Source organism: Acyrthosiphon pisum, chromosome A2 (assembly GCF_005508785.2).
Source record: "Acyrthosiphon pisum isolate AL4f chromosome A2, pea_aphid_22Mar2018_4r6ur, whole genome shotgun sequence".
NCBI lineage: Eukaryota > Metazoa > Arthropoda > Insecta > Hemiptera > Aphididae > Acyrthosiphon > Acyrthosiphon pisum.
In genome coordinates this window covers 936,043-961,612 of record NC_042495.1, presented here as the reverse complement: position 1 = coordinate 961,612, position 25,570 = coordinate 936,043, and the positions used below count along the sequence as shown (strand labels likewise).

At 28.2% G+C, this 25,570-nt stretch overlaps 3 protein-coding genes across 6 annotated transcripts in view; 2 read left to right on the top strand and 1 right to left on the bottom strand.

The window, feature by feature from the left end:
• LOC100160880 (UDP-N-acetylglucosamine--peptide N-acetylglucosaminyltransferase 110 kDa subunit) overlaps positions 1-2,019 on the top strand; it is a 13,001-nt gene extending 10,982 nt beyond the window's left edge. For all 3 annotated transcript variants that reach the window (XM_001952094.5, XM_003241070.4, XM_003241069.4), the window contains exon 8: positions 713-2,019. In XM_001952094.5, the coding sequence (XP_001952129.2) occupies positions 713-1,766 (1,054 nt within the window). In that variant the 3' untranslated portion in view covers positions 1,767-2,019. The remainder of the gene's footprint in view (positions 1-712) is intronic.
• A 611-nt stretch (positions 2,020-2,630) lies between these two features.
• On the top strand, positions 2,631-6,915 carry LOC100162902 (thymidine phosphorylase). Of its 2 annotated transcripts, none has more exons than XM_001952083.5 (7): positions 2,631-3,070; positions 4,182-4,454; positions 4,594-4,752; positions 4,829-4,947; positions 5,672-5,834; positions 5,919-6,140; positions 6,318-6,915. In XM_001952083.5, the coding sequence occupies exons 1-7, from the start codon at positions 2,956-2,958 to the stop codon at positions 6,596-6,598; spliced, it is 1,332 nt and encodes a 443-aa protein (XP_001952118.2). In that variant the 5' UTR covers positions 2,631-2,955; the 3' UTR covers positions 6,599-6,915. The 2 variants fall into 2 exon arrangements, with proteins under 2 accessions (XP_001952118.2, XP_029346602.1); XM_029490742.1 differs by lacking the exon at positions 2,631-3,070 and adding an exon at positions 3,262-3,449.
• Positions 6,916-10,127: 3,212 nt separating this feature from the next.
• On the bottom strand, positions 10,128-24,603 carry LOC100164985. Its single transcript, XM_001952068.5, has 9 exons — positions 24,450-24,603; positions 14,434-14,678; positions 13,653-13,942; positions 12,303-12,515; positions 11,936-12,229; positions 11,640-11,864; positions 11,210-11,539; positions 10,939-11,142; positions 10,128-10,718 (listed from the first exon to the last, which is right to left on the bottom strand). The coding sequence occupies exons 2-9, from the start codon at positions 14,654-14,656 to the stop codon at positions 10,524-10,526; spliced, it is 1,974 nt and encodes a 657-aa protein (XP_001952103.1). The 5' UTR covers positions 14,657-14,678; positions 24,450-24,603; the 3' UTR covers positions 10,128-10,523.
• Positions 24,604-25,570: the final 967 nt, after the last annotated feature.

The window sequence follows — 25,570 nt, the reverse complement described above, 5'->3', positions numbered from 1 at the left end:
AAAAAATAAATACAAGGCTCCTGATACATTGTTACAATAGCATTGAAAAATATTAAAAATACATAGGCACAATTATTTTTATAAGCATTTGAAGTTGAAATTTTGACAAAATTTATCAAATTTAAAATTGAATATATATTTTGTAGTTAAAAATTTATAAAATGTTCAACTTTTATATATAAAGATTGAAAATTTAAAACAAGATTCCTCGTGAATATTTAATTCTGTTACCAAAATTCTAAGAAATACATAAGCACAGTTTATTTTTATAGTCATTTTAAGTTCGAATTTGGACGAAATTACATATTAAAAAACCTGGAATAACTATTTTAGTTATTTTGTTGTGATTGTATAATATTATTTGTGGGTACTTGAAACTTCTAAAGTATACTTCTATATATCTATGATAGTACCACGGTTTATTGTTGATGTATAACGCGTTACCTAATGGATATTGTGATATGATTAATTTGGAACTTATTATTGATACCTATTATAGATAATTTTTTTTTTAATACTATAGATAAGTATACCTATAATAGGTATGTCTAATACCCAGACTGACTAACTGTATCCGCTCAGAATCGTTTTTCTTATACAGTGATATTATATCATTGAATTCAAATTTAATACTATCCATTATACAATGACCCACTTGTAACCTACTGTACAGCAGAGCGACATCCACTTACCCACCTTTTTTAAATTACAGGTTGAATCTCTTTGAAGGCCATAAAGATTTATCACAACTGAAATTTATCGATGCTGCTAAAGTTATAAATAACGATGGAATCCATATATTGGTTGACATGAGTGGTTATATCAAGGGTGCTCAAACTGAGATATTTGCTTTAAGACCAGCTCCAATTCAAGTTTCATGGCTTGGTTGTCCTAGTACCAGTGTTACAACATTCATGGATTACTTGATTACAGATAAAATATGTTCTCCTCCTGAACTTCAACATTTATATACTGAAAAATGGGTTTATACAAATCAAACTATTTTTGTTGGCGACCACAAACAGAAGTTTCCTAATCTACGACAACGCAAAGTAGATAATACAAATAATATTATGCATCAAGGCGTTTATCTTAATGGAAATGATGTCAATGATTTAGTATCAGTTGAAACCACATATATTGAAGTAGAACTCGAAGAATCTGTGAAATCTTACTATAGATCAACGTTCAACTTACCAGAGAACGTGGTTGTTTTTTGTAATTTCAGTAAACTGTATAAAATAGACCCATTTACTTTTCGCATGTGGCTAAATATTTTAAACAATGTTCCTAACTCTGTATTATGGCTTCTACATTTGAGTGATATTGCTGAAAATAACTTAAGAACATTTGCTGATCATTTAAACTTTGATACATCGCGCATCATTTTTGCTGACTTTATTCCTAAATATCAACATTTGAATCGAATCCAGTTGGCCGATATATATTTAGATACACATTTATGCAATGGGCACATAGCTTGCTTGGATGCAATATGGGCAGGAGTTCCAGTAATTACACTACCAGGAGATACATATGAATCTCGTGTAACGGCCTCACAATTGACTACTTTAGGAATCGCTGATACTATTGCTCAAAATGAAGAAAATTATATTGAAATTGCAATACAATTGGGGTTGAACAAACTCGCTTTGGAAAATATCAGAAAAAATATTTGGGAATTTAAAATGCATAGTGATCTGTTTGATATAAATGTTTATGCAAAAGATATTATTTTAATCTTAAAAAATATGTGGAATAACTAATTTGTCTATAGATGGATTTAGTATGTAGTAATGTATGTTTATTAAGAATCAGTTGTTTAAAATGTTAATGTTTATCGTTTTATATTTAATCTATTCTGCGATATCAATTTTAATTGTGTATTTAGAATAATATTTTGATTTGTAAAAAAATGTTATATAACATTGGTATTTCTACTAATAATAATATTACAATAGTAATAATATTATAATCCGCATACAATGGTAACCATTTAAATAAAAGAAAAATATTCGATTTTTCGTTATTTATTACTCTAAATTCTTATTACTAAAATACAAGCATTTTTGCTTTAAAAAACTGAATTATTTGCGAAACACCTAATTAAATAATATTATACATATTAGGTATCTATATAATATTATATATATTAACTTCACACGCTATACCAAATTATAGTACACCGGTAGGTAAGTAGTCGGTACTCAGTACATTATTATAGTGTTCACATTTAGATTAATAATTAATCTTACCTATATATTGGTTATATAACAACCACAAATATATGACATATGTAATGTACTCTAGTGTTTAATGTTTAATCATATAAAAAAATTTTAAAAACCAAACTTTGCTCCTTCAATTTAAATAGAACAGAATAATAAACCACAGTTAATTATATTTGGGAGAGCAAAACGCACCTACCTAACATTTATGTAGATAACATTTAGTACCTATTGTAAAATTAAAAACAAACGCGTAGCCCTATGAATATTAGTTATCTCTCATCGATTATAAATAAATAAAATAGCCTGTTAATAGAAACCTGTTATAGGTAGGTATGCATCGGTATAGATAAAACACCACTGCAGTAATAACAATTTATGTTGTAATATAATTTACAACCGCGGTAAGGTCGTAGCTAGGTAGTGCCATGCAAAACATCTTCGTGCCTATGCCTACACATAATATTATTATCATTAAGTCGAATAAAAAATTATCGACTCGAACCAATAGTGACGGAGTTCGGTACAAGCGCGTAGGTACCTTCTACCATTGATTTAAAATCAATGCCACTATAGTCAAAGTACTATCTACCTACGACCTACCTAATGCTATTAAAAGGTAATATTGTTTTAATAGTTAGCACTTATTAGTACCTATATACATCGTGCGGGATACTACAGATGAACGTTATTATCGATCGACTGATATTCATATTATAATTGCGAGATGAGTATTATATCGATAATAAAAAAAAAATGCCAAAAAAACGAATTGACCGACGACGAGATCAGATTTTTCGTAAAATGTACAGTGGATGGATGTATAGATCAATGTCAAATCGGTAAGAGTGGTTACAATATTAGGTAGGCAAATTGGGTGATTATTTTAACGAAAAACACCCGTTATTTCAAAGACTATTAACGAATTTTAAAAAAAAGTTACGAACAAAAATTATTTTTTAATACTTTTTATCGTTATCATTTCTTAAAGTTTTTTTGTTTTTGAATTACAACTTAATTACCTACACTTTTATGTATAATATAATATATATTTGGTGAGTATTATTCGCAATCTTAGAAATGCAAAACAGGTAGGTGTTATTTAACAGGAACTTATTAGTATACCTATAGAAAATTTGATGACCCAAGACTTGACTTCTCGTTATCCTTCTTGCTTAGACTTGCTCAGGAAAACACATTTCACACAATTGCTGTTGTAAGGCAAGTGAATTTTCTATACCTACCTCATTTTTATGTTTACTTATACTAGTACACATTTCCAATTTTGGGTTGCACACTTAGCATTAGGTTTTTCACTAAAAAATAGGGGCGGTTGTGATGCGCTAAATAGGTAGGTACATCAAAATCCCCATAAAACATTATAAATTACCACTTCCAATCCTCATACACCACACAGGTAGGTAACTTAAAAGAAAATATTATAATACAATTTAAACTCATATATGTGTTCAAAAATTTTAAATAATTAAAGCTAAATGCCTATGCTCCAATAAAATCTTCACTTCAAATCTTTGCATACTGCAGATAATATTACCAAAATGTTGGCCCATAAAATTGTGTGTCACGCTAGTGACTTTTTTTTTCTAATTTGGTACTTTGGTGTTAAAAGTTATGTTGCATGAGAATTTTGTGGTGGTAGTTATTTTTGTTTATCATATAGGTATAGTTATGAACAAAAAATGTACATTTTGAATAATAATAAAAAACCATACAGACTGAATAAATATATAACATACCAAATATATGCATATAAGTAATATATTCAAGAGACCAACAGACCGTCCTTTTATTCCCCCTGCTCAATTATTGGTAGTAGTTATACTTAGTTACAGCCTCATAGGTAGTAATAATGTAACATGTCTAGGTGGCGAGGCGTTCTTTTAAACCTTCTTGTAAAATATTAATTAGGTACTTTGGTATATATTCATGCAGGAGCGATGTTAATGGCCTTGTATTTAAACGACTTGACCAATGCCGAGGTCTATAACATGACCACGGCTATGGCGAATTCGGGCAAAATACTCAAATTTAGATCGTCTGCAATTGTCGTGGACAAACACAGCACCGGAGGCGTTGGGGATAAAGTTTCAATTCCACTAGTACCTGCGCTGAGTGCCACCCAAGAAGATTTTATTATACCTATGGTGTCGGGTAGAGGACTCGAGTTTACGGGTGGCACGTTAGACAAACTCGAGAGTATTCCTGGTTAGTAGTTAAGCACAATATAAATTCAATAACGAATGTTATCACTGTTTAAACGAAGACGTTTACTATATAGTTAAATAATAACAACTAACAATTTATATCACATCACAATAACACTATAATAACTACATCGTTTTAGGATTTTCCTCGTTTGGTTTCGACGATCAACAACTGTTAGACATGGGTAATAAATTCGGATGTTTTATTGTTGGGTCAGACGATTTATCGCCGGCCGATTCAGTTCTATACAAAGCTCGAGATGTCACTGCCACGGTCGACAATGCTGGATTAATTATAGGTAAATAATCGTAATTAAGTACCTATTTATTATAAAAACATATTCGAATAAGACACGTTATTTTTCATTTTATTAGCGTCTATAATATCTAAAAAAGCAGCCGCCGGTATTAAATATTTAATACTCGATTTAAAAGTCGGATCAGCAAGTTTTTTCCATTCAATCGACGAAGCTAAATCCTTTGGAAAGCAATTTGTAAGTTATTCTAATAATTTAAAAAATAATTACCCACACATTAATCAAATATATTATACATTATCTTTATCTATACAAATTATAGACTCATCGTTTATTTATAAAAGTAGTTATTAGTAGTTAGTACCTTCTACCTACTACCTATATACGCACAGGGCGGCTACGCATTATTCTTTGTTGACGTGATTGTTTAAATGTTTCGCTTTGCTAATTTTATGAAAAGGCATTGAAATTGTATATTTTTATTCGTTGTACGGGATTACAAAAATAAACGATTCAGCAGACTTCAGAAGAATCAGGTTTCTGTTTTCAGATTCCTCATCGCATAATTTTATATTTATATATTATATCGATCTCTATTTGAAAATATATAAATACATAATATATTATATATATATATATATAGGAACCGGACGTGTGACGGACAGGGACGATACATAGAGAAAATCTTCGCTCCCGATCTCGTTTCTAGAAATTATTAGAAAGATATAATACCTACCTATTATAATATCATTATTTGGAAGGTAAATAAATATTATTATCATATTATTAAATTCACCTTTATCTCCTCTACTTGTATAGGAAGGTACTAAACCTATGTGGCTATACTAATATTATAGGAAAATAATTGTTGACATTGCTAAGCACAAAATATAAAATATCTCAATTATATAATATGCGTCGTACATCTACGTAATTTAACGATGTTTATGTAATGTTCTAGATTTTAGTGGCTAAACTGATGGGCATTGAATGTAGAGTGTTGATGACTAGAATGTCAGCACCAATTGGTAATTATGTTGGTAATTCTTTGGAAATATTAGAATCCATAAATTGTTTAAGGGGAAAAGGGCCGAGTGACTTACAAGCTCTCGTTGAACTAATCGGTATTTATATATATTTTTTATTTGTACAATGCTAATTACTAATGGATTATATTAAAATTGTTATTATTACGCTAAATTTAATAGGCGGACATCTATTAGAAATGACTCATAAAGTAAATTCGGTGAATGAAGGTTGTAAGCGGATGGCTGAGTCGTTAAATAACGGAACAGCTTTAAAAAAGTTCAAACAAATGTTAATTGAATTGAGAGTCGACGAGCGGATAGCAGATGAGTTATGTTATGGCAGTACAACTTCCGTTTTACCAATGGCCAAATACGAGATCGAAATTAAGGCTCTTACTTCAGGTAGATACGTTGAAGTGTTTTAAATTTTGGAATGTATTTGTATAGGTAGGTACTAGGTACGATGTCACGATAAGTGTATCTATCTATTCAAAAAACAATTTTGAAACTAGTAGGCCAAACAAATGTTCTAGCTTAATATTATAAGGCCTAGGTACTCTATATAATGTATCATTATAGGTTACGTGAATGGCATACATGGTATGAATATTGCTAAAGTCTGTAACAAATTGGGTGCCGGAAGACAATTTTCTAATCAAGCGATTGATCCAGCGGTCGGTATTCGCTTACTTGTAAAAAAAGGCGATCGTGTGGATATTGATAATGTTTGTATGGTTTTATATCATAATGAAATTGATTTGAATGAATCATATTTAATTTTATTACAACAATCGATTGAATTAGTGAATGAAATTGTAGAACCAGAAGATATTTTACTAGGAGTAATTGATTGTAATTGATTGTAATTAATAGTTCTAACTTTTAATGATAATTTTTAATTTCAAATTAAGGCCTAAATCCTAATTATAATATCTATATACGATTACAACTATTTTTAAGTTTTATTGAAATTATACGAATTATTATTTTACATTTTACATTGTTCGTGCTCATTAATAATTTATGTTATCAAATAAGAATGTTGAAACTTGAAACATTGAACTATTGAAGGACAGATAAAAAGGCCATACTTCTAAGGTATGAGCTTCATATTATAAAAATTAAAAATTGTATAATAATATGGAAATTATAATCGTTATAACATTAATGACATGAATATACACATTTACATTTTTTACCGACAAGACGCGTATAATTATGTAGATATTTATGAGATATTGAAAAGAAAAAAAAAAACAATAATATTTCATTTAAAGTTTAAGCATCATAAATTGATAAATAACAAACACTGATAAGTTATACGCATACCTACCTAAAAATAAGCACGATTATTGTATCATGATTTATATTTTATGTCATGCAATATCTATAACAAACAATAAATATGATTTTGCCTTTTTATAAGAAAAAAATTAAATATGTTTTAATATTAATTCTGGCCTATATTTTTTAATTAAATTTACAGTAAGTCATTTTTTTTTTGTATTAATTATTTATTTTTTCTAACTGTAAAATATTTACAATCTGTATTATGCATTTATACTTAATAACAATGAGCAAATTTGCTGACAAAAGAAAAACTATAATACTTGGTCACGTAAATGAAGGGAACGTCCAATGTTAGGTGTTAACCCGCTGCGGTGGTATTTCAAATGTTGATACCGGTATCTGGTATTTGTTTACTACCGGTTTCTACGGTATTACCAGTTGTACGGTATTTTTGGTAATTACCTACGCATCATTAAGGTATATTACTTCAAAATCTGGATAAAATAAATTAGCCAATTTTCATAGGTGTTTCACTTGCGTTTGAGTACTTACTGGCTACTGCGAATAATTAAAAAAATGAAAGGTGAATATACCTACAGTCTACAATACTATAGTAAATTATAAAACAACACTGAATATTTAGAAAGAAATTGATTATTGAAGAATTTTTGTAATACATTTGCAATCTGTGAAAATGAATTATTGACAAGAACGTGATTAATCTTAATTTTGCTTTAATAATTCATTTTATTAACCAATACTAGTCGTTGAATAATTGTCTCAAAATAGTTTGAACTTATATAATATAGTATGATATACCTAGGTATTAGTAATTTTAAGTCTGAGATATGGCTGTGGGTGAGTGGTGACGTGTTGTTTACGACGTCGGGCACCGGTGAATTCCAGCCCTATAATCTTTTAGCTGTAACTCGAGTTGCGACCTAAGTAATAATTCACCGGACTCCATGTTACCCCCCTATACTGGTCTAGTATATGGGTACCTACCTACAGTTTAAACTTGCTGCAACCGTATAGGTACCACTAGCAGTTGTGAAAGTTTTCACTCAAAACTTAATATTATGTCGTTCTATACATAAGCTATCATAACATCCATGACTTCGTTGATGTGTTACTCGGAGTTGAGTTCAATTTGAGACTTACATATAATCAGTGTTCGGTCTTATCTAGATGAATATCTAGATATTTATTTGTTCATCTTTTATCTTATCTAGATAAATAGTTACAAGGTATCTAAACGTTCATCTTAGATATTTTTTTTACTAATCTAAATAAATTCATCTAGATACATTTTTATTGATAAAAATCACGAAATTGTACTAATTTTTTTAAATATTTATACAGATTCTCAAACAAAGTTTACGGTTTATAAATAATGTAATTATTTTTATTTATATCATTATTATTATTATTATGTTCTTATAGTGCCCAACTAAAATATACCAACATTTATAACTATTTAAAAAATAATTGTATCTTTTTTTTATCTAGATAAAAAAAATACTTATCTAATCCGAACACTGCATATAATATGCAGAAGTAAAGGATTCAAAACGAAAACATTTTGTGAAAAAGAATAGACGAAGAACCGCAAACTAAAAGAAATATGGCAGTTTTTTTGTTAGGCCTTTAAGTTTTTTCTAAACCAATAATTTAAATTTAAAGTTACGACTATCACATCATTTACCATCACACCAACGACCGGGTAACCGGTGCCGTTTAAACGGTCGCCGGGTACGTGTGAAATGGCTCTAGCCCATTCATCGGTAAAAAAACATAAGTAATAAAAACAATAGAAACATATTTTTGGGAGACGACTCAGTCAACTTCCTCGTGGTGTCTCCCACAGGGTGACGTTAGGTAATGGGCTGATAATATGGAGTGGTAATTATTATGTGGCCGCCATTTGTACGTCCCTCTCACAAGCAATAAATTTGTACTTGATTGAGATTAGGCGGTAATTCACCACCACAATTTCATAGTTTTAATATACAAATACAGTTACATTATAAAAAATATTTTATCATACATTTCTGGACATTTAGGTACCAAGAAGTTCGATTAGGTAGGTAATATAATATTTTACATAACAGAAAATATACATGTAATAATTTTGTTCAATAGTATAATATAGTCAATAAATTTATATTTTTAACAAAGATGTAAAGGTAATTTAAAATTATTTAAATATTCAACAGTTTTAAATTGTAATTAAAATTATAAAAAAAACAACATTATTATACCTATTGCATTGTTTGTCCATGGAGGGACCATATGGCTTATAATTTATATTATATTATATTATATTTAACATAATATCACATATTTTCCTATATTTTTCTTAACGCAGTTAATAATAAGCACTTATAGATTACTAAAATTACATAACATGTCATTACAGAGGTACATTAATACTATAAGGTACATTTATTATTTATACTACATTTAATATTTTATAAATATTGATCCCCAATTTTTCGACTTTGACTAGTTGGTTTTTACACTTAATATGTTGTGTATAAACTATGCACTACGTGTGCATTGTGCGTGCAGACTTAATTTATATAAAATAAATAATAATGTTAACTAGGTAATTAATTACAAGATTTAATTTTACATAAGTACCTACCTATAATACAGATATATACCTAATACGCACCTAGTGAATGATTATCTCGAGGACTCCTCAACAATGAGCAGTTAATTAAGTTAATGTAGTAGGAAACATTAGATACCAAAATAATTTATTTCTAAATTTTAAATTTTAAAATATTAAATTTTTTTTTTATCAATATATCATATTATAATACCTAATATAGGTATATAAGAGACCTAATTCAAATAGAAAAATTCCCTAAAGCAAAACATAAGTATATATTATTAAAGTACCCTTATACAATAGATCATTTACTCTAGATTGTATTTGAAAATAAAATTAGATAAAAGTTTTTAAATAAAATTTAACTATTGGTGTTAAATAACAATAATTCAAGATCTGAGCATTTGCATTTGATTGGTCTTATTACCCTACTTAGTATATAGTGGAAGTCATAAAATTTAAAAATTTAAAAACATAATATACATAATTGTATTTCATGTACTAATTATATAGCATATAGTTAATGCGACCATTGACATTTTAGACCTACTGAAGAGGAATCTAAATTTAAGGCGCACACTTACAAAATTAATAAGAACAAAAAATTATACAATTTTATTGGAATCCCTTAAAAACTACACATCACTATTAGTGGACGTTACAGCGTGGTACACTATTAAATAATTTGAATCATTCGTAGAAATACGAAAAATATGTTGTACAGCACAACGGTAAAAACGTCAAAAATAAATTAATAAGTAGTCAAGTCTTTTTAAGAATTAGCATTTCAATTTGAGAAAAAATATCTGAGCTAAGGAAGCACAGATTAAAAGATATACAATCATATACACCGGATAATTCAAAAACTGAAACACCATTTAGATCTGAGTGAGCAGTTGTTCCCTAGGTAATTTAGGTAATCCTAAAAAATTGTCTTTAGCATAAACAGTACTCCTACAAATATGTATTTTAGGACGGTAATCTTGAGCAGTTTGTGCGACAAATATATTAGTTGCTTCTTGTAATTTTCTTGAAGCTTGGACCGTCTTAGTTTGTTCTTTTTCACAGCTTAACTGAATTAAAATAAGAACGAAAAAATTATTGTTAGCCAAATATATTTTTCTAAAAGCACATAAATATTATTATAGATAGGTATAGCCGTACGGTATAGTACTTCTAATTGTCAGTAGGTACTTATACATATTATAATTTATATTCATAAGTTATACATATGTGCCTAACGCCTAAGTATTTATTTTCATTAATAATTTAATAAGATGATATAAATAATACCTTGGAATTAAAAGGATTTGAACATCCCAACATTTTCTGTACAATATTTCTTTTATTTTTGTGTTTCCTTTTGCGTAGTTCTCGAAGTAAAACCGAGTACTCGCCTCTAAGTTGATTTACATGTCTTATTCCGTCGTCGTTATACACACCTAGTTCTTTAGCCATTTGTAGTTGTAACTGAATATCTTTCATTTTCCCTATAAGCTAATACATACATATATATTTTAACTATCCTTAGTAACAATAAGGTATATTATTATTATTATTTTACCCCTTCAATATCTATAGACGATAAATCTTTAAAATTATTCGATATTAAAAAACTGTTCTTTAAATCCTTTGGTATTCTTCTGTACCTTAACAGCTCGTACATCTGGTCAATTTGACGTTTTATGTTGAACAATAAAGTTTCACCAAACCCTTCACCAATCGCACTATCTGCACTGACACTAATGAATATATCATCGGTGTATGTAAACACCGAGACTGAAACACCAATAGTTTGTTGAGACGGCAATACAGAGTAAACTGTTTTTAGCGGAGACCCTTTGATTATAATTCTTGACCTTGGGCCAGATACCCAACTAAACTGTAGACAAGCCTTAAAAAATAATGTATTGGTTTTTAATTTTCACATTAAATTAGTTTTTAGCACAATAGAACATTTATAGCATCTTTATAGTTAAGTATTATGTTTTTACCAAATTGTCAGTGAGCCCAGATAAAAGTGTTCTGGTTCCCGAAGAGTGGAGTGGCATTAATAAAGAAACTATTGCTGGCAATAAAGCTTGATCCGAACGATACATGTTTTGCATTGCTTTCTTGGTAAACCACAATCTTGGGATGGCACCTTCAATGCCTATTGGTAAACGAATGAGAACTGGTGCCGAGTGGTCGGTGTTCCCAGTTTGCACAGGGTAAACAATCTATAAAGGAAAAAATAAATTAACTTTAAATAACAATAGTTAGGTATGTCTATTGTAAAATATTTCAATACATTCATGTTGTCCAGTTGCTGCAGTCCAATGACTTTCATCATAACGTGCAACGATCCAGCAATTGCAGACAAAACTACATAACTGTTAGGAGTTTTAGTCACTTGATTAATTCGGTTAACTTTGGATAGAGCACCTTGAAAACAAGACCAACTTATATTATAGTTTAAAGATAGGGGATCCGGAGTCACTATATTGTCATCATTGATTGGGGTAATCATTTTCCATAAAATTTCTGCAGGTCCAGTCATCACAGTTCTCGCTACGCTTGTCCAATATCGCATTTTTGTTGGATTCTGAAATGGAATTGTCTATATTTTAATCTCCGTCATCGAATTACTAAAGTTAATAGGTACATTAAGTTTTTACTTCTGAAGTATGGTAGTATGGTTTCGTATCTGACAAACAAGTGCACAATAATTTAGCCAAAGATATCCAATCTGCTAGACACCGGTGAGCGAGAAATACAACCACTGCATCGCGTTTTCCTGGCATCGCTTCGTCGCATTGAGACAACAAATGCAATTCCCAAGGTGGTTTGTCTATTGATAAACCACCAGAAACTAATTTCCCAATATACCTCTATAAATTTAATATAACAACTATTAATAAATTATGTATGTACAATGTACATGTAGATCTTTTTTTTTAATATAAAAAGAAACATCGTTACTCTGGAAATATAAAATTTTGTTCTAGGTATTCATTAGGTAATCGGGAAAAAAATCCAAAGGACAATAAATCCCCAAAGCAAATATTTATATATAATTGTACATCATAAAATATACTCATAAATCATAACTCGCTTTGAAATTAAAATATAATATAAAGCCTATGCTATTGCCTAGATAATTATCTTAACTTTAAATTTTATAAGAAGTCAATTCATTCCAGTGGCTTATATAGAAATAATTTTTAGGGTGGTCTATATAATATATGATTGACTATTAAATGATACTTATTAATTTTACAAGAAAATCTAAACAAATTTGTTTCTTATATAGTCATCGAAATTACCTCCCGCTAAATATAAATAATTGTGGTGTTATTACTTTTTTTCGTCTTGATAATGTTATTCATTATGACTTTTATTATAAAATTGATAATTGAAGTATGTTACATATTATTTATTAATAGGTACTTTAGTTAAAAAATCATTTAAGATGTTAGGATTTATAAACAGGAATACGATTGATTTTTAAAATATTAACTCATTTATAATATAATATAATTTAATTTCAGTATAATATTTGTCAAATTGAGATTCAACTTACTGTACTTTTAATTTTTATTACCAAAAGGTATACCTATCCGTTTATAAATAAATAAATAAATATTTATATAGCAATGTCATATAATATAATATGTACCTATTTATCAATATTGTAATAATATAATAAATAATAATAATTATTCAAATTTTATATAGGTATTTGTATTATTATTAGGTAATTATTATTTTTGACAGCTGTACCCAACCAGTACGGTTAGGTATAGCTTTGGGGATTTTCATCATTAAGTACCTATGTTTTTTTTTTTAAATGGCATTCGAAAAATAAAACCAATCATGGTCCATGGGTAAACTATAAATAACATAATGAGAAAACTACAGATACTTTTGTCCTGCAGCGCAAAAGACAAATTACCTACATAGGTGACAGTCGTTAAGTATATTCGCAGGTACATGATGTACCTATTGATAGGTTTACAATGTATTACCTGCAGCTCGTGTTTCTCCATTGTGGTTTCACGCGATTTGAACACATGTTGGTTAATATCGAATGAATTATGATCAGACATCCAACAATGCGAATTCCCAAATAAATTTGTCAACACCACCGGTTTTTCAGTTAATCGTGGACATTGCGGTAGTACTTTGTTAACGACGAGCTGTTGTAAAAATTGCAATTCCATTTCATTGTCAAGAATGAAAATTGCGAACACAGTAGAATGACGCCAAGAACAACCCAACCAACGAATCTCGTCGTTTGTCATTACGTTTCCTAAAACTGGTATAATAAGAAATTAGATATTTTCAAGTTCAATCCTACAGCGTTAACTTTACCATACCTAATAATAATTAATATAAAGTTATTACAGATAATATTTAAAAATTGAGCTAAATTCAAAATTAAATTCAATAGGCATATGATGTTCGATAAAGGTATAATATTATTTAATTGTTAAATCTGATTAATTGTATAATCTGAGCGGAGCAATGAATGTATTGATTTTACAATGTGTTGTCCGTCATTACCGTTTGGAAGAGTAGAAATGTTTCGGTTTTAAAATTAGAGGGTGGTTTCTGATAGAAAATCAAAAATAAACAAATTTTTGACAATATAGATTTTGTTTTTTTTTTTTTTGTAGAAAAACAAAACCTAACCGTAAGTGCTTGACATTTTCACCAAATGTTTATGTATTACCACTTTCTAGACAAAATATTAAAAGTATTTGAGTGTTTTAAATCTATATCATATATCTATATATATATACGTACCTCCTAGACAAGCAATTCGATGAGCCAAAGACACGATCCATTTGAACACAAGAGTGATTGGTATGATAAGGAATAATAAAACAACTATCGGAAAGCTGATAGCGAAATTTATTGTTTTCATAAAACTTGCACTAATCAGTCTCCATATCTTCGAATATCTTTTAAATGATATTCTTATAGGACTCTTTTTCTGTTTACTACCCCGTCGTAATTGATAGTACATGTGGGTAGTAATTCAAACTTTCCTGTAAATTGTAACGTAAATGGAAATATATTAATAACAAGAACATAATGAAAAAAAACTTAAGATAAATATGCTTAAATTAATAATTTGAATATATTGTATCATTTAATTATTCATAAAATATTATTGTTTTGTTACAAATAATAATATTATAAGATGTTACAATTGTGCACTGATACTTTAAAGTTTAAAGAATGTATAGTGGTAAAACTGTAAAAGTAAACGATTAGGTATAATATTTAATATAGATAGTTTTTACAGAGTTTTATTTATGGGAGGGCACTAAAGTTGAACCTTGATACATTTCGACGTTGGTGTGTATGTTTGGCGCGGCCGAATGAAGTCAACTTTAAACTTTTACGCTTTTACTGATCTCAGTTTTTAAATTTTAACAATATTTTGCACAACTGTAACTCAATATCAGGCTGGATAGTTATATGCTCTAGGTACTGTAATACCTAAGCGTGCATTGTGTATACACTATGCATAGGTATATTATGTATCAAGTGTTTTTACACAATCTACCACTATATCAATCTTACCTTTAGGGTACTTAAACTTAAAATGCTAACATATGTATTTTGTTCTACCCATAGGCGTAAAAAAATCAAAAATCAGAATGCTTATACCACAGAATAAGGCAATACAAATATGTATATGGTCCATATAATAAGTATGTTACAGCTCGCAGGGAAGGCCACGGTCCACCTGGCCCACCCCATGCGCACGCCTATACTTGTATCGCATAAATAAAATATAAATCAAATATCAGTTAAATCAGTTTCACAATTAAACAAATAACACTTTTAAAATATTATGTTTTTTAATTGTTTTCTTTCACTACGCGTGTGATCAAAAAACATTAATATTCTTATATTTGATTTGATAGGTAAACTAGAAATACCTGCTAATTGATTATACAATGGTCACTCGATAATTCGAAATTCGATTTATAGAGGTTTTCGATTTACTGAGTGTTCGAATAATCGAGGGAAAACAAATTAATTCGAATTAAAGAGAGGGGGGGGGAATTGTATGTACCTATATATTACATTTATTTTGACATTTATTTATTATACATACATATTAATGTTTAGATTAGGTAGGTAATGTACGATAATAACATTTATAAACTACGATAATATTTAACCACCGTCGTTATTAATTTCATTACGAGTACGTCAAATAGATTGTACATAATCTTTATAATATGTACATACATATGAATTTACATATAGTCACGTTCAAAGAAATTCGAATTATAGAGACTCGTGAAAAAAAATTTGAATTGTAGCGAGTGATGTGTCCTACCGACAGACAATTCTAATTATCGAGGGTACCGGAATACATAATATATTGTCTACTAAGTATAGAGGTTTTCTCGGGGGACTCAGCGTTTAGTTCGATTTATAGAGTTTTTCGAATTATCGAGTGACTATATACTGTTTAATTTATAATTATATCCAAAATATGTATGCATAATGATATGACTGATTAATTAAACATATTAAATTCAAAGCTATATACAAATATACAATATACATATTATATATTTATGTACCTACCTAATAAGTAATAATAGATTACATTAACGTCACTAATTGTAATTGTTTTAAGCATTATTCAATTATAATTGCTAAACTTTCTAATTTAGTTAAATTCGCAAAATGAGCTATACTTATATCTTAATATCCATAATATTCTATATCACATATATCATATACATTTTTAAAGCTCGTATATATTGAATTACATCATCATTAACTAGGATCAGTCTTAGAGAATATTCAACGAATTTTATTACACTTATATCATAATTGTATATTAAATATTAATATACTTAAATATAATTCATGAGATGATCCATATTATGTACCTATAGAAATGTCATAAATAGGTATAATTTTATTTTAATAATATATAATAATATTATTACAATACAAGAAAATGATAATCTAAATCTTATTTATCTTATTATTCGCATATTTGTATAATATTATTTCTGAAGAATAACTTTTATGAATTGAATAAATATTTTATGTAGGTAACTACTTATATAATATATACACATAGCATTGATTGTGAAATGTTATTAATATATATTCACTTATACACGTGGCTAGACAGGCTACTGTACATACATATTATAAGAAGCCCTTCGCAAGGTGAAAAGTTGACGTTGTTAGGTGGGAAGGTAGCTTTCAATACCTATATATTATATAGTCTTTAGTATAATATTGGAAATTTTGATATTTTACGTTAGTATGATGGTAGGGACATAAAAATATATATCTACATTGCTACAGTGTAAAACATTTAAGTAGGTATACACACGCAATAGTATACGAATTAGATATATATATGATTATATTTAATTATAATATGCTTTTATAAATATTAAATTATATTCACAAGTTATCGTCAATTTAACGGTGAAATTCTTTAGTAGGTACCTTGTATCTACCTAAACATATTATAATATCGTAGAATGTGGATTATTTGGATTAATGTTCTTTATTAAATATTATATAGATATTTACTTATTAGTAAATAATATTAAAATATGTTATTATCTTAAACAATAAGTTATTTTAAATTCTAACTGGTGAAGCGAACTACAAAACCATTTACAAAATAAGTTAAGACAACTAAAAACTATTTGAAAATTGAAAGTGTAGGTACTATAGTAGGTATTTAGTTGTAGTCAGTGTAATAACTAATAGATAATAAGTAGTAAGTGTGTAAGTAAATAAGTAATATATAATATGTAGGTAACTAATACTATGTAAGTATTGACAAATAATCTTTAATTTATGATTTATATGTATTCGGGATTGTATACCTGAATAATTGTTATATATTATAGTTGTAATAATGTAATTGTAAAAAAAAAACAATTATAATCATAAAAGCATTTCAAGTTTAGAGAAGGGGAGAATTATCATTTATTGTCCTTTCCTCAATAGACAGCAGTCACACTATACTTCGCTAATCTTTAAATGCGAATATTGAATTTATAATAAATTCAATATTCTCAAATCTTAATAAATAAATCAAAATGTTCCAAAAATGTTTTGTTTTAATTTATAACATTAAATATAATATATAAGTCACATTTTAAAAAATTAAGCATAAAAAAAACGTATTGTATACTTATTTAGTTAAACTATTGTGCATTAAATGAACCATTACTCACATAGTTATACACAATATAATTTACAATAGATTTTTTTAGGTGTAGGTATAGTACTAACCTATTAAATAAGTACCACTTAAAAATAATATATACAAAAGAAACCTGATAATGTAATATGAGTGTCCACCGCTGTAACAAATTAAACCTGTGCCTGTGTGACTGACATAGGTACTGTTATTGATGTTCATCCAATAATAGATAATTTTCGATACAACTTAAGACACTATAATAGAACAATTTACTTTGTACCTATATATAATTAATATTGTAGGTAAACTCAATCATATTCAGAATTGGATAAATTAATAATAATACAATATAAGGCAAAATATTTTCTATATAATCACGATTGACGAATTGAGTTGAATAACAAATTGTTTTACTAAAACAATACGTCATTTACAGTACCTATGACAAAGTAATTTATAATATAAAAAAAAAAAGTTTTATCTATTAACCGTGCTGATTGCTAGGTGTTACGAAAAAGTAATAATTTAAATAATTGCATTTGCCTACATAATATATAACATGGTGTATTTGTTGTATACTTGTATATAATTAATATATGACGTTAATTTTTGTTTTATTGATTTAGACATTGGTCGAAATATTAGATTAATAGCATGTTTGCATTTCATATTTTAATGTTTCCATTCGTAAACCGCGATAATATTATGTACATAAATAGTTGTCAATAATAATACCTATACTAAAATGTATTAAATATAAAAACTTTGCTACGCCTGCGATTTTATTATCCAATAAGGAACCCATAATATTATACATAGTAAACAAACTTGAAAGTTTTTCGTTTAAAATAATAAAATGATAGCATTATATTGTTGCGGCATGGCCGAGTATAATATTATATAGGTAGGTACCGACGACGCGACGTACCGTTAAAACCTATAAAAATATTTCGTCAAGCTGTTACTAAAATTGCTTTTATTCGATTCGGTCAATAAATCCACTCATATCATTCATCATCATATTATTATTACGAATTTCGTTGTTCTCAAATCTGCCGGTTTGTTATATCCGCACATAATTGATTATAATTTACGTTTCAATGCGTATTATCCATATACATTATAATTGTTACAACTTTACAAGTGCAATATAGTTTGAATAATTAAGGAAATCATAATATTAACGGTCGCACGAGATTTGTATTCTGCGTAGGTACAAACATTTCAACTATATAAGTACCTGTATAATAATTATAATGATCTATCAAGTATTACAAATGCACAATGTAACCTTATTATATATAGTAATATTTATAGGTACCTATGTAAATACGATATTAGAATGATATTATAACGATTGTCGAAATATTGTGCTGCGGTTGTCGACGGTTGATACACGCAGATACCGCGTGACCTATAAAATCTATGCTGCAGAAGGGGGTGGGTTTTTCGAGGAACGGCGTTCAAGGCAACAGCAGCCGGTCGTTCTTCCCGCAGTCCCGCAAGCTATTTCATATAATAATATTTTTTTTAATGCGCCCGGGACAACAATACTTTGGGGACCGTATTATGAATATCATAATAATATTATATACGCACACAATTTCACACGACACTATGTACATATTATAATAATATAAAAAACTATTCTTCTATCACTGGCCGCTGCACATATTATCGTATTGTTTTATAAATTATAATATACGTCGTTACCCCCAGAAGGTACCTGTATAGTGCGAATGCGTATAAATTAAAATATACACACGTTATATAATTCTGCACGCATTCGGATAGTTTCATATTTTAAAACATTTTAAATTATTATTGTTATTTGTTATATCATTACGCGCACTATTTGAGCACACACACACACGTTCATGTTTATTATATAATAATTATAATATATATTATATTTTGTTAGTGGTTTATATTATATTATTACTGTTATACTCGCGGAAAATAATAATAGCATTTTAATGAAAACTGTTAGTCCCTGCTAAAAGTGACGGCGAACAGTTTATTAAATGTTTTAATGCAGGGTAAGATTTCTAAGAACAGATTCAGCGCTTGTAGAATATTGGGTATTTGTAATCAAACAGTACCTTCGCCGAGGCCCCATGTGAAGTGTGTTATGTACATATTTGAAGACCAAATTATGGGGTATTTAGATTGGTATTTCGACTTCTGGTCGAGATATTCACGGGAAAAGCGAGAACGCGAGATAAAATTTTGTATACAAAAAAACTTAAATATGGTCATGTTGAAAAAAAAATAGGTCATGTTTGTGTGTTTAACTCAATACCATTTCAGAGTGGAATGGATAAACATTTTTTTTTTTTAAGCACGCAAATGTATCATAGCATAATGATTGATGTACATAATATTATATAGATACTGCAGCAGTGCAAACAGTTTATTCGTACACATTTCAGTGTGTACCATAGGATTTTCGATAATATGAATACGATACAATCAACGATACTGTATTATACCTACCTAAATATTATAATATACTTTGGTATGTTGTACAAATATTATTATTCGATAAAGCATGGTGTATTTTTCATACACACGCGCCACCGATAGCGTGTAATAGAGTAATTCGATAATCAAATGCATATTGTGTGGCAAATTGAAATGTAGTTCTCTCGATTTATTTTTATTTTTTCGTTTTTATTGATTAAACAAACATATTATCTGTGGCCTACAAAGCAAATAAGGAAACTCTCACGAACAACCGAAAAAAAAACTAATTTACCAAGTTTACAAAATTATAGTTATGTGTATATAATAATATCATGTTATTCCTGAGGAATATAAATGTTTATTGTATAACATTTTTATGTGGTGGAGACTGGTAAGATTTAATAATCATTTAAGTAAAACATGTGTTACAACTGCACCTTAATAATTTATACTCGAGAGTCGAGGGTAGCTTATATATATATAGGTATATAGGTATTGGGTTAAAAGGTAGCAATAGTATAGAATAAAATAATGCATTACCTAAATAAAGCTTTTCCCGAGAAAAAGAAAGGTAAGTAATTAATCTTAATTATATATAGTGAGTACCTACCCATGAGTGTAAGTAACATACACTCGTTTAAGCGCGGGCGCTTATACAGAGTGATTGGTGAATCAAATAATTTATGATTTTTTTTTTTCAAAATGTTTATTGGTTTAGATACAAATTGAAATGAGTAGTTTCTGAGTCACTACTCTTTATGTACTATACCTACATACAATTTAAAATGTACGTAATATTTGGTCTAGTAATGTACTTATTATACACTTGGTCACTTGGAACATTTTTAAAAATATTATAAAATTCTATTATAATATATAAGTACCTCGTACCTATATAATATATTACTATAATTTTTAAATAATCATAGCCCCTCACAGCCCCACGAATACAAACTTATCATATAGGCTATTATTCAGTATTCTTAATTTTAATACCAATATAAAGTTTAAAAATGTTAAAACTACTCACGCAATTTTTCATTTAAGTCACTGTTTTAATAAAACGCAATCTGCCTTAAAATGAACAGCTAACAATTGTGCAGGTTTTGATAATAATTGTATATCAACCAGGAGACGGGACACTCCTTAAGTGGCATAGAAATTATAACAATATTTGAAAATTCGATTTTCGATGTTTATTTCCAAAAATCAGAATATAAATAAATCCATTATATTAAAGTGAAAAAGTGGGGGTGAGCGTGCTTGGTGAATTACCATGTATAATGGACTTTCATAGTAATAATTAAATACTCGTATTAATAAGTCACACCGAAACTTTTCCAATGACTAAAACTGATTTTAAAACAAATATTTATAGTTTGTAAATTTATCATTCGCCGCTCATACGATAAACAAATATGTATATATAGAAGAGAAAAAGACTCGTATAATAGATTAGGTACCAGTGAGAGGCAATGCTGAAACGAGATCAATATTACTGGGCCAGACTGCTGTGCATGACCCACAAAGGCAGTATAATATTGCTGCAGCTAGTTAATTAATACATAGCTTTTCCTTAATGGATGTTTATGTTTTATTTTTTTTTATCTTGATTGAAAAATAATATATACCTTTTAACACTATTATTTAATGTATACAAAACACTGTATTTAGATATTTCCATTTGGGTAAATATTTTATATTTTTCTATAGTATTATTATCATCGAACGCGGTCGGCACAGATTTAAAAAGCTTTTTCCTGTATAGTGTATATTATATTATTGTATATATTTTGTATTGTAAATAAATATAAATAAAATCGCACCGTTGTTATCCGTTTCGAGCAGGTACATAATAAATATTATATAATATATCATATAGGTACGTATCTATGTTCTATGCATACATATAATACATAATATATAGGTTTGTAGTAAAATGCACTCAAAACCCATAGGTAACCTATAGGTAACTAGTGAGTAGTAATTAATAATAATTATGGATTATAATAATGTATATATAGTTAATAGTTATGCATACAATTATTAAGTATAAAGTTATTATTATTATTATATTAGGCACACAATATATTATATGCTTGCATTTTACTGTGTGTTAATGCGTATTATTGTAATGTTGTAGGATGTAGTTGTTTTGTGTTTTTATATCTACATAAAAATATAAAATACCATCACGCATTTAAACACAATTACAATAATAATATTAACTAACCCAAACTGTGTAACGGGTTTGAAAATAATTGTATAGAAAAAATATACCTTGATATATTATGATTTTAAAGTATATTACGTTTGATTGACTTAACAACGGAAACATTATATACACACATAACACACGCATATACTAGGTATAGTATATTATTATCGTTAAATTGTATTAAAATTAATAATATTATATTATAGCAAATAAAGGGTAGCTATTTGTTTCATAAATATATAATACAAATTATAATATATACCTATAGGGGTATACTGCAGTATATATAGGAAGTAGGAACACGTATGTGGTTTATTAAAAGTAGATACCTAAATATATAATATTGATTATATTATGGGTACAGTCGTGGTATACGCATAATATATTACATTAAAATATACTGAGCGTATATTTATTATATCAGCAAGACGCCAATTAAATTCCTATTCTCAATAATTATATCTAATTATAGCGTTCTACACGTGCGATGATCTGACCTTTAACAAATAAATTTAACATCCAAACACTAAGTATATATTATAGTATTATAGTATATTTACAATTTACATACATCGTTAATCATCCCCTAGTCATGTTAGTTGTATATTTGTATATGTATTATTCTAGTATTAAATTTGCTCGTTGTCATAAAATAAAACAAAAAATTGTAATTTGTAAGTATTTTAAATTAAAAAATAAGCATCTACTCATATAATAGTTTTAGAAAATATTTTTTGATATTTTTTATCTTAAGAGTTTGCCAACACAATATTTGTTTACTCTCTCAGAACCACGCGCAACATAGATAAAATGCTTTCACCTAAAATCGTTTTTATGATTTTTGAGTGATCTTCGAGTAAAATTAACTATTACAAAAATTATAGAGGATAATAATTTGAGAATATGACATATCAGTTTTATATTTTATTGTTATTTGACTTTGTAGGTATTCGATTTTCAAAATAAACAAAAAATGTTGTAAATAGAATTGATGTTTAAATTGTTTTGAGACAATATTTAGACAAATCGATATGTCATATCCTCAAAATATTATTCTCTATCGTTTTTGTAATGTGCGAGTTTACCCTAAGATTACTTAAAAATAAAAAATAAAATTGATTCTGTGTATAGTATATGCGTTTTGTCTATGTTGCTCGTGGGCCAGAGAGAGAAAACAAATAGTGCGCTAACATCCTCTTAACAAGTTATATTATTATTCGGTTAGTTACCTACGACTGTTATGGTGTGTGTGCATTTAATAATTATTATTTTATATATTACGATGACGTAAGTTTATTATATTAGATTGGGTAAAGGTTTCCGATGAACGCGTACAGCTCGAGCGTTTATTACTTTGGAGTTTGGATAATAAATATAATATCCTATAATATTATATTAATATACTATATATACTAATATAATATACTCGTATATAGGTGTATATTGTTAAAACTTTAAAAGTACACTAAATTTTGGTACCTGGCACCTGCCCATTAAAATATACCTACAACTTACAAGTCAATACTATATAGCCTAATATATTACGGGCTATACGGTTATTAATTATTATACTGTTATATCTTATATACTTAATACTTACACAAACGTATACATGTGTATGATATTATGATGTCTCGGGAGAATAAGACAATATGACTATTATTTAAATGTAATTTCACTATTTCAGTGTAAAATATAATATTATAAATTATAAAATATGAAAAAGCGTGAATTTTTCCCGCGAGTACCGTCTATATAGGCTATAAGTACTAAGTATCTATTATATATTACATAGGTAGGTACCTATGAAATCGTAATCCAAATCGTATAATATACTATTTAGGACACCTGGACATATAATATATATTAATGAGTTTACGAGTGATTTTACTGCTGAAAATGAAAAACGTTTTGTGATTTTACCTGCATGTGTGTGCGGCGCGCGGGAACAGCGCAGTGTTGAACTTTCGCGGTAGCCGACAACCGAACGCGTACTACTGCCTCGGCGCGTCTGAACTTTAATTATGGTCGTGCGTTAGCGCTGTATGAACAGCGTGTACCAAACGCGGCGGCAAAACAAACGACGAAAAATCAGTTTGGGTCGTCTTCGAACTCGATAAGTGCCGTCACTGCAGGATGGTTCTCCTCCTTCCCCCCCCCCCCCCCCCCCGACGCCATCAAGTTTCCTTAATGTATATTAAATGAATAAATCCTATCATCACTCACGCCTTTAAATTATTATTATATTATGTTATAACAGATTGTTATTGAATAATCGAAATTAAAATATTAAATAATAATAATTAAAAAGGTATACTTATTACCCTAATAACCTATTATAGTCTTTGGTCATTATTGTGACATTATACATATTACATTATTATGGATGTATAATAAAGGTGTTATATACCGCAGGCTTACCATGTAATAATATTATATATTTATTAGGTATATGTGTGTTGTTAAAATTCAAAAGGCACAAGCAACACATTTTAGATTTTAAGCCAGTAAAAGAAGAACAATTTGTACTGTTTACATCGGTTCAATAGGAGTATAGGTATTTTTTTTTATTCAATCATTGTATTTCAATTATTATAAAAATTGTGTCTTGTAAAAATTAAATTATTAATATTAAAACTGGTATTTAGATTGTATTGTCTTATAAATAATTCGAGTTTACTGCAGGATATACATCAAGTGAGACAGTGATATATTATAATTTATTATAATAATACAATATTGTACTACATAATATAGTAATAATTAGTATAATAAATACCTTATGATACGCGCAGTAGGTGCATATTATATATATTTATACCATGTTATTTTGAATTCGGTTTACGTGCCTATAACCACTATTTTTTTGTTAACTACATTGTTATTACATTGTACTACTTTGGAATTTAGATTACTTATATTTTTACGAAGACACTTCGGTTAGGTACATATTATATTCAACGCTCAACTTAGGTATATCGAAAACACTTCACACATTATCAAGCACTTCCTATATAAAGCTAATAAGTATACTATTTTAATTT

Excerpts from the sequence above, each read along its gene's own strand:
- LOC100164985 (XM_001952068.5), bottom strand. The coding sequence starts at position 14,656 with ATGTACTATCAATTACGACGGGGTAGTAAACAGAAAAAGAGTCCTATA. Across the intron at positions 12,516-13,652 it reads TGGAGAAACACGAGCTGCAG|AGGTATATTGGGAAATTAGT; the intron begins GTAATACATTGT and ends TTAAATTTATAG. Across the intron at positions 11,540-11,639 it reads CTGGGCTCACTGACAATTTG|GCTTGTCTACAGTTTAGTTG; the intron begins GTAAAAACATAA and ends TTATTTTTTAAG.
- LOC100162902 (XM_001952083.5), top strand. The coding sequence starts at position 2,956 with ATGAGTATTATATCGATAATAAAAAAAAAATGCCAAAAAAACGAATTG. Across the intron at positions 3,071-4,181 it reads TATAGATCAATGTCAAATCG|GAGCGATGTTAATGGCCTTG; the intron begins GTAAGAGTGGTT and ends ATATTCATGCAG. Across the intron at positions 4,455-4,593 it reads CAAACTCGAGAGTATTCCTG|GATTTTCCTCGTTTGGTTTC; the intron begins GTTAGTAGTTAA and ends ACATCGTTTTAG.